The sequence below is a fragment of the Rhagoletis pomonella genome, unplaced genomic scaffold, assembly GCF_013731165.1.
Source record: "Rhagoletis pomonella isolate Grant_MI unplaced genomic scaffold, Rhpom_1.0 Rhpom_scaffold_00012, whole genome shotgun sequence".
NCBI lineage: Eukaryota > Metazoa > Arthropoda > Insecta > Diptera > Tephritidae > Rhagoletis > Rhagoletis pomonella.
In genome coordinates this window covers 25263404-25274567 of record NW_023458566.1, presented here as the reverse complement: position 1 = coordinate 25274567, position 11164 = coordinate 25263404, and the positions used below count along the sequence as shown (strand labels likewise).

General features: G+C 33.0%; 1 protein-coding gene across 1 annotated transcript in view; it reads left to right on the top strand.

Annotated features, from left to right (window-relative positions):
• Window positions 1–11164, top strand: part of LOC118748199 — a gene marked incomplete in the record, with an annotated part of 60823 nt that overhangs the window by 44764 nt on the left and 4895 nt on the right. Inside the window, 3 exon segments of the mRNA XM_036482583.1 lie at window positions 6409–6708; window positions 6766–6834; window positions 6912–7125. Coding sequence (XP_036338476.1) covers window positions 6409–6708; window positions 6766–6834; window positions 6912–7125 — 583 coding nt within the window.

Sequence of the window (11164 nt, the reverse complement as noted above, 5' to 3'; positions counted from 1 at the left end):
CGCCAGTTGGAAAATGTGGGCCGCCAGTTGGAAAAGGTTGGTCGTTAGTTGGAAAAGGTTGGGAACCACTGATTTAGATAATTGTTTATCACTGTGCTCATATGTATGTACATATACACGCATACATATGTATGTTCAGATTCATTTGTTGGTTGGTCCATTACCATTACTAGTCGTAATTCAATTGAAGCAATGAGAAAAAAACAGAAAAAACGCCGGTTGAAGATGATTGCTGAACATACTATGTATGTATACATATTAACGCACTGTTTTGAGTGGGCGGTATTTAAGGGGTTACAATCTTTGTCTTGCCTCATAAGCTCACTTGTGTTGCTAAGCTTTGTTCTCATAATTGATTTCACATATTGGCGTTACAAGTGCGTAAAGTTTTTACATACATACGTAACTGTAGAAGATTGTGGCAACCAATCAGGAGACTTGTTTGTAAAAAATTGGTGCTCTAAGTGAACTATTAGTAGTAATATACGAAATAAAAATTTTGTACCAACCAGAAATTAAATTTTTTTTTTTAAATCGGTATAATTTCGACATTTAAAACATTTTCATAATTCTGCATAGAAAAAGGCAAACATGATTCAGTCACTAGCCACTGTTTCTAAATATATGTATTTCACCACCAAATTTTATGATTCTGATGTTTATACCCGAGTGAATTTGTGCACAAGGGTATTATAGCTTTGTTCACATAAGGGTTGTTTGTAACAGACTAAAGGAACTGGGATATGTATAGACATATACATGCTCAGAATGAAAAGAGTAATCGATTAAGCTCCCTGCAGTGAAACCCCAAACTAGTCAGGAAAAATACTAGTGCACAACTAGAATTTCCTGACTGAAACCGAACTAGTTCGAAAATTACCAGACTTGTACCAAGTACAAACGATTTATTCATGCCTTTGACTTCGACAGTTTAATACAATAAAGTACACAAAATATTATAACTTTTATTTGGGTATATTGTAAACCATTAAAGGGAGTACATATTCAGTTATACCAGACCGGTTAAATAATGATAAGTATTCATAATGATTATTATTTAAAGCATGTTTCTTTGGATAACCGTTTAATGAGTAATAATTAATTACGTAAAAAACGTTAATTAATTAATTAATTTTAATATCATTTTTTTGATAATTTTCAATTATTTTTGACTTGTTTTAATTACACGATTATAATAATTTGATAAATTTCTATTATTAATCATCAAGGAAAACTATTGACAATAATTAAGAATATTTAATAACTACTTGAATTATTTATTTGTTTTATTCTTATCCAAATCTCAAATTTTAAACATTAATTATAACTTTTATAAAATTTTAAAAAGAAAATACTGAAATGTGCAAAGCTAATGAATTTAATTTATTTTAATGAAAACTTTTATTTTTATTTTAGTTCACTCAGAAATGAACTTAAGTATTCATTTTATTTTTAACTAAAATGTTTTCTTTTGCACACTCAATATTATTAAAAAAGATAAAAATATAGTATTTATTCTACCTGAAACCTTTTACTTTTAATAGCACTTAATGAAAAATGTTTAATATATTAAAGTGTAACTAATCAAAAGTATTTTATTGTATATTCATGAATTCATTTTTATTTTTTGTTTTTATTTTTTTTTTTAACTAGTATGAGACTGGTATATTTCTGACCGAAATCTGACAACTAATTGCCTTCTCGTAGGACATCCCCATGTTAAAAATACCACTTGATTGCACGGAAAAAAGATAGTTGGCTGACTAGTTGGGCATGCGGTTCATATTGGTTGTGAGGTAGTTTACGACTAGTACATTTGGCTACAGGGCTATGACTGTCTGTCCGCCAGTTCGCCCGTCTGTGCGCACGGAAAAGAAGAATATTATAAATGTTTGGAAAGTGGGCGGGACACTTATGATTACACGTTACGGTTGCCAGACGTACTGATTTTATCAGTACAGTACTGATTTTTCAACTCTTGTACTGATTTTATTAATTTCTTCAATCAGTACGCTAATGTCTAGATTTTTCAAAATTTGTACTGATTTGTACTGAATTTTCAATTCAAACAAAATACTTTATGATTTTTTTAAGCTTTTTACATAACGTTGGAACTTGCTTAAACTGCACTGTAAAAAGTAGGAAGCAAATAATTGAATTGTAGTTGAAATGTTTGAAATAATGTTTGATATGCCCAAGAAATTAATACAACAAGAATATCAATAGTTTTATGGGCATATCGCCGGTCGTTACGTACTAGTTGCGATAATATGATGAGCTTAAATTATTTAAAAAGAGGGCTGGTGTTTTTTTGTCGAGTGTTGTTAGTTATCTCGAAAATATCTTTCAGTTTAATAATAGCAAATTTGAATATTCGAATGGCTTTTGCCTATAACTTAAGCTGCCTTTAGGTGAGGCGATTTTTGGGAGGCGATAATCGCCTGCAAAAGCTGACTTTCTGTCTACTTTGAGGGAAGCGATTTTTTAATCCCCATTTACACGAGCGATTTTTCTTGGGAAATATTGAATCGCCTAAAAAATCGCCTCATGTAATTCAGCTTTACAATTCTTTTTTCTCAATTTACTGACAGTGTTAAAGAGTTTTGCATACAAGACATAGCAAATTCTTATGGTCTGATTATGGCAACTTAACTTAACTTACAGCTCTCTCTTGAAAATTCTGTTAAATGGGTGTTGTTTATAACTGAACAGCCGAAACTTAACGTAACTTAATGCCACGTCGTAATCTATTTCATTTTGATTCTCTAAGTTCTACGTTCCGTTAAGTTAAGTTGCCATAAACAGGCTTTTAGTCTTTCCATGCGGATATATAGAGGAAGTTCTTAAAAAGTAATACTTTTCCACAGTTTGAAAAAATATGTAAAACGAAGCAACTGAGAGGATCTTAAGTATAAGGTTTGCTTCCTTGAGCAAAGAGAGAAACCAGCTTCTATTTTTTATTTTGAAATCAAATAATATTTAGAGATCGCTCAAAGCGCTCAAAGTTTTCCGCGAATTTTTATATGGGAAAAATAAATTTTGTCGTAGAAATGGTATAGAATTCTTGAAAGTCAATATTTTTCTATCGGAAAACTCTGATTCTCTTCAGGAGACTTTCAATAATACCCAATTGTCTATTTAACCATGTTTTAATACTAACGATTTTTTATTGGTCGCCCCATTGTATTTTTCGGGGTTTTTTTTAGGGTTTTTGGCGGACTTATAAATTATAGTTGCAATGAAAAAATGGTTAAATAAATAATTGGGTATTATTACTGGGAGTCTCCTACAGATAAGCAGAGTTTTCTGGTAGAAAAATATTCATTTTTAACTATTCTATACCATTTCTACAAAAAGTTACTTTTCATATGCATTATTGGACCACCCTAGTATACACTCGTGTTAAAATGAATAGCATTTTAATTTTTTATGAACTATATTTTAATTATATACCAAAATATTGTTAAAAATAAGTACACTGGCGTTTTAAAGTTATTTACTTTCATAATTTCGCTTTGAATAAAAGTGTACTGAAAAGTACTGATTTTTTTAGCATGAAAAAGTCTAACGTACTGACTTCCCGCATAAAAAATCTGGCAACCCTATTACACGTGTATATCTCGGTAACCATCCACAGTTGTTGACCTTCTTGAACACGGTATCATTTTTGTACTTTATACAAAAAAGCAATATGATGTTGGAAAATTTTTAAATCGAACTAAAACCACGCTCTCTTTTCTCTTTTCATATAATGGTAAATTTCAGATATGCGGAAACTCTGATATTTCGAAATTTCTCAAAGTGGATGCTCACAACAATCGGTTAAATGAATAAGATTATTATGGAATTTTTTATCTGCCCTATAAACACAAATTTTGTTCTGAATAAATGTGTTTGAAAGGCAGATAAGCTTTAAAACGTTCATGAGAAAGCGGCACTACGTCTAACTGAACATATTATCGAAATTTTTGAAATAGGGGTAAAACCGCTCTACTTAGTATGTAACGGTACTTTCCGGAAACGTCAAAATTATCCTAAACGGCTAATCTTCGTCGATTCGACGAACACTGTTGTACTGAAGAGCAACTTGCTAAAAAATGTACCAGAAAGCTTCACAAATAAGTTGCCTCTTATTATTATTATTATTTCTTGTTAAGTTTATTTATTATTAAAAGTAGTGTGCTAAACTTGTATGCAACATTTTTCATGCAAAAAAACCGAAAATAAAAGGGACTTCATCGAAGCGATGAAGATTGCCTTTAAAATAGTAAATGAAAATGATTTTTTGAAAAATTTGGGGAAAAAATTCTGCTGAAAAGGCATTGAAAAGGCAACATTGTTTGTCGAAAAGAAAACGCTATTAAACTAACAAACAATTTACCAAATACTTACGTGCTAGATGTTAATGGAAAAGTCTATAACGATCGCTTAAAATCATTGTATCGCATGATAAAGGGAACAAATTTAATTTTCACTGCATTGAATTCTTCATTTTCACTTCACAATTCCATAGAACGAGAATTCGCCCCCAATAATCGAACCTACATAGTTTGTACAAGGTAGAAGTATGCACCTATAATATCTCGGGTACGGTGGTCGCAGCAGAAATAACACCGTATTCAATAGAATGGACATGAATAAAACATCAAGGGGGTGTAAAGAGCCAAAACAAAGCAGTAAAGAGCAAAAAACCCCACATTTGAAAATTGAGCCTTAATTTTTAATGCATTGGCAGCTGTTCCGGTCATTTTCTGTCAAATATTATAATAAATATTTCCAACATATTAGTTACAAACATTGTTCAAACCACGGTTGCCGCTTTGGTAATTTGTTGCCAAAAATGGTAAATTTCTTTCTGTTTGGTAACTTGAAAACTTTTAATTTCATTTGGTAACTTTCCGCTCGTTGTGGATTATCATTTAATACTTAGTCTGTTCCTTTGAACTTCGGACTAAAACCTGTGGAACTGTGAAACTACAATTTTACGCTCTCAAATGAGAGTAAAAGAAGAACAGATGCAGAAGTGCATAGGAACGCAAAAAGCACTATTTCCTGTAAAAACGTCAGACGGTTTGTTTACATGTCATTGGTACTACACTGATTTGGCTGAAATATCACTAAATAATTATTAAAATCTATACATATTCAAATATTTCGTTGTTTACTTCCATTTTTTAACAAATATAAGGTTCTTTGCTTTCACCGCTTTCTGTTTTTGTTTGCACATGTAAATCAGCTGATCGTTTGACACTTTTCATGAACTTACAGGAAAAAAAACTCCGGACTAAATCCTGTAACTTCTGACTAGGAACAGTTGCTCAGTTACTCTCTCAAATGTGTTCCCACTTACAGGTTTTATGTCAATAGGAACGACTTCCTGTAAGTTCTGACTAAATCCTGTAAACCGGACGGCTATTGGAACAGCCTAACTATTTGCGACATAGTAAGTTACTCGTGAGCACATACATATATAATTTCTTCGGAGAAAAGTTTGTTTTTGATGGTAGGTTTATACATATACATATATGTACATACAAGCGGCAGCTGTGGTGTAATGGTTAGGAGAACGCATGCCGCAAGGCCTGGGATCGAGCCCAGATTCCGACCAACATCAAATATAAAATAAAATAAAAACGTTTTTTTTTCTAATAGCGGTCGCCCTTGGGCAGGCGATTGCAAACCTCCGAGTCTATTCTGCCATGAAACACAGCTTTCTGTAGGCCCCTTCCTTTGTGTGACAACATCAAGGCGCACACCACAAATCGGAGGAGAAGCTCTGCCAAACACTAGCATATTGTGTAAGCGTCAATCTATTAATATTATGTATGTACAATGTACATATGTACATGCGAAAATGTGAGTTGTTATTCGTATAAGATAGATACTCCAGTCATACGACGAGGAGAAGTTTCATATTTAATTTTTTTCGCTAAAATTGAATTAACCGACATGCCGTGAAATATCAATTTGGGGTAAAATTATGCCATCCATGCCTCAAAAAACTTTCTACTTTAATTTTTCTGTTTCGAATAAGTAAAAAATATAAAGGCTTGGCTTCCACATTTTTGTTAAGAGTTTGGTACGGTTTGTGCGTTTTGATGGTATCACACGAATGGAAGGATCGCTATCAAGAGGAGACCGCTTTCGAAAACTCTTTTCTGCAATTTTTGGATATTTCGACTACCAAGGAACGCGCCTAGGTAATGGCAGGTGTTAGGACTTACGCCGGTCAAAGTTGGTAGCAGCAATTGCATTGAAAATTATGTCAAAAAGTAGGTACTAACTTAGAGTAGCGTTTATGAATTAAAAAGAAGAAAAACGAATACATACATAATATACTTATTGTTGTTATTATTAAAATTTAAAGCTGTATGGTAAACTTTTATTGTTTCAAATCTCCTTTCACAGCTATCATTGCTCACGACAGTAATAACAGTTGATTTAAACACTGAACATAGTTCTGGAAGCAAAGCGAATCCCATCACCAATCGAAGCACAAAAGTGTTTAAGAACCCGTTGCTGCCTAAAGCTGCAGTTAGAATGGACAATTCGGGCAACAGAGGATCCGAAAAAAACGCGGAACCCTCAAAGCAGTCGCTTGTGTCATTATCATCTAAATCATATATTAGTAGGCCAAACTCAACAACAACGCCAATGCCAACTAAGCTGGCAAAACGGGCTGGTTCTGCCGCTGAAATAAAGCATAAAGTACACACGTACATTTTGGTATTTCACAAATAATATTTTTTTTTTATTTCTATTTAGAAAGTGAGCAAAGAGAATACTAATCGCACTGGAGACACCGTTGCACGCAGTAAACTTCGTCAAGAAGGGGTTCGATAGTTACAGATTTAAACTATTTGCAGATTTTAATATTTATGTATGTATTTCTACTACTCTACTCTTCTTAGGATCATATTCCCGATTCATCGGGACATATTCCTTATCGGATAGGTCGACCACACCTAGTACCGCCGGAATATGACCCCACTGGAGTGAGTGCGATTTCAAATGATGGCGGCACCGGCTATCAAACAGTGTCTTATGAAGCGGATAAATGGACCAATGATTACTGGGAACGGGACTATAACAAACATTTTGTATACAACAGTACTCGAGTACAACGTATGTGGTGATTTTAATAAAGCTATTTAAATATGTGCATTAATTTAATTAGATTTTTACGATCCCGGCATTTCTGGAATTCCGGGTTTAGCCCCGAGATTGAGATGTAAATTTGTTTTTTTTTCAACAACCTAACTTGAAAAAATGCATCAATATTGTTTGAGAAGCTCTCCTAGCATCAGTGGCGGATACAGGATTTTATTTGAGGGGGGACGATTGGGATCAACTTGTCACATAACGCTAAATTACAGGCATCTAACTTGATTCACTGGGGAGGGACCAATCAAAGTTCGAGCTATATGACCTACAAGCATCCAACCTGCTTGAACCCTCCTTTATTTTTCAATGCAAATTTGACATAATTTTACTTTTAGGATGTTTCATTTTGTGAATTTGGTGCAAGGTCCATTTACAAAGTCCCCTGTAACAAAAAAATTATACTATTTTGTAAAAAAAAAACGCAAGATAAAAATTTATACGTTGGGTTTATTAAAGCAATAAATCGATATCATCAAGGTATTACTCAAAGCAAAACTTGTACTTATATCAAACAAGGTACCGATACCTATTCAATATCGGAAAGGTATGGAGTACTTGCACATAGACTACGATTTTGCATATTTTCAAAGTATTTATCACTATAACTGTACGTGTAAAAGTGCTTCATTCATGGTACTACGCAGCCATGTTTTTAACTCGCGAAGGGTTGAAAAACTAGCTGGAAGTCTGGCCAGAATGCGGAGATCATTGTGGAAGAATACAAGTGAGATATCCTAGGGTTGACAGATAATTGACAGGGTATTCAGTATGGCGATGACAGTGTGAACAATATGGCAGCCAATATGGCAAACAACGCCGAATGACACGAAGTTGCAAAACTACGACCCGAACGAAACGCTTCGGGAAAATCCAGGGTTGCTCAGTGGTATTTTGATGGATTTGGAAAGCTAAGATTTTGTGCAGCACCGAATTTTAACAAAAAAGGGTTTTGTGTGCTCAAGGTTAACAGAAAAGGGTTACTGTGCTCTTTCGTTTTAAACTTTTTACATTCTTAACGTATCTAATTAAATATTAAAAGGAGACAAAAATGAAAGCAAAAATTTTAAAATATATGTACATATCTGATAATTTTTAATAAAATATAAATTTTCACGAAAGACAAAGAGTGAGTAAATAAAATGGGTTAAATTTAGGAGAAATATACATACTTATCAGATTGAATCAGATAGCGCTTTTTTAAATAATTCTGGTGGCGTATTTCTAAGCTGACCCTGAGATCTGTGAAATTATATATATCGTCGTTTAAAGAACAAAACCGCGTATCGTCATTCTGCAAAATCGCGTAACTGGCATTGGCTGCCAAAAATTGGATTTGCCCACATAAGCTCTTGGCTCAATCCGTATCCATTCGTCCTAAAATATACTAGCCAGAAATGCGATTGCTTTATAAAAAAGAGAATCATGAGTATTTTTACTATCTAGAAAATAATTTATGCAACCTCACATACGAGGCTTTGCATTATCTTGATACGCGGTTTTGTACTTTAAACAACGATATGTATGTGCATATATTGTGTTGATTATGCTCCAATTCCTTGACTTGATGGTCCCTTATAGTCCTTTTTTGAACAATAAAAAAATAATTGAAAATTGTGGTATTTTGAAAAAAAACACGTCTTCGTCTTGACCTGGAGGCTGTGTCGGAGCCACAGCCGCTAAACTTAAACGCAGAATACGTGATATTATTAAGATCACATTCAAGTTAAAAACGGTACATGAAATATTCATTTCGCTTGTATTTAATTAAATTTAATAAATAACTATCAATTGCAAAAAAATTTGACTAATTAAATAATTAGAGTTTACTTTTTAAACAGGTGGAAACCCTCTTTAATGTTATAAATGCTCAAACTAAATATTTCTTAATACTCCTTTTTTTGACGCCCATATTTCAATACTTAATTTAATTCGACTTTTCAAACAGATGGCAATCCTTTTCATGTTATTTTTAAACCAAAAACCTCGTTAAACCTTTTTCGTCTGACACTGGTTTTGTGATACATATTTAAATTATCTAATGCTCTTAATTAAAATCGAATTTAATTATAAAATCTGGTGGCAACCCTCCTACATACAGTTTAGAAATAAAGTGTATTCAAAACAATTTTGATTTATATTCATATTAACGTAATTTATTTAACCTATTGCTTGTATTGAATCTAACTTTGTAACAAGGTGGCAACCCTCTGTAAAATATTTTCAAACCACAACCTCTTTCGTCGGAAATCCATATCAGGATATACTTTTCCATTTTTTTGCCTTTATTTAAGTCGAACTTGCCTTTTGAAACAGGTGGCAACCCTTCCGCATAGAATTAAGAAATAAAGCCTTTTCAAATAATTTCGATTGATACTCATAGTGTAATAATTAATTTAACTTAAAGATAATTTGAATTTAATTTTCTTTATCAGGTGGCAGCTCTTTTTGAAAAAAGAAGTTATTGCACATCCACAGGCCAAGCCCTTTAATTTGAAGCATCATTTTGTAAAATCGAACACAGATCTGACATGGCGAAAAAGGTTTCGCGTATTATGCATTCATATGTATGTACATATCGTCGTTTAAAGTACAAAACCGCGTAACTGACATTGGCTGCCAGAAATTGGATTTGCTCACACAAGCTCTTGGCTAAATCCTTATCCATTCGTCCTGAAAGATACTAGCGAGAAATGATATTGATTTATATAAAAGAGAACCATTTTGAAATGTGATAGTGCTTTTACTCTCTAGAAAATAATGTACATAATTCACATACGCGGTTTTGCATTTTGCTGATACGCGTTTTTGCAATTTGTTGATACGCGGTTTTGCTTTTTAATGTATGCATTTACATACATACGCTGCGATTAGGTTAGAAAATATTGCGACATCTGTTACTCAAAAGCCGAAATATCTACACACACATACTTTTTGTCTCCTTCTCTCACTTATCATGCATGTTTATGCGCATATATTTGAATAAAATAAATATACTTAGAAGATATCAACCAATACTTCCCATATACCAAACGAAAGGAAAACACCTGAATTTTTGATCAAAGAAAACCAAAACAAAATCATTTGAGCAGTTTTCGAGCATTTTGGTAATAAAAATGAATTTGCTATTTGTTCAAAAATTATATAAAATTTGTACACGATAATATTTCTATTGCTCCAAAGAATCTATATCCCGAACATGAAAGTTATGTTAGGAAATGCCAACATATCGTGTAAAGGCAATTTAGATTTGTTTCTGTACAAAGCAGATGCACGTACATGCGAAATAGAAATGTTTCTACTTTCATCTGACACGCAGATAGAGTCATCTGAGTTTAGTTTATTTCGTTTTCAAAGAACGTATTTTTAAATAGTTAAATAAAGACTGTGGATTTGACAGACATACGCAATTACATATGTATTGAAAAAGTCACATTTACAGATGCGAATACATTTCGTGTAAGAACACCTTAAATGACTATAAGTGACCACCAGATCTTGAAGCAGCGGTGGTATTTTTAGGGATAGTAGTCAAGAGTTCTAGATTTAGTTTAGGCGTAAGTGGGAGGTTCTATCACATTTTGTTTCTTTGCTTGAGCTTCTAAAATATTTCAAAAAAAAACAACATTTTCTGAAAATCTCGAGCTGATGGAAATTTTATACTTACGGATTCGTAACCAGCACAAAAGAATCTATCAAAAACAGCTTTAACATTTGTCGCACCAATTTTTTTTTTAAATTTTTGTTGACCTGTGTTACAGGGCTCTTACACGATATGTATAACAATAACAATAATAATATGTATTTGCACATGTAAATGCTACCTTTTTGCATGTACTCTTACATATGTATCATATAATAGAACGCATCAGAAAAGTATCATTTACATATGGAAATACATACCGTGTAACTGGGCTCTTACTGGCTTTCTGCCAGTGTTGCCAAGCTTTGAATTTGAACAAGCACTAACACCCAAGAAATATCGCGTTTTTTCTCGAAAAAA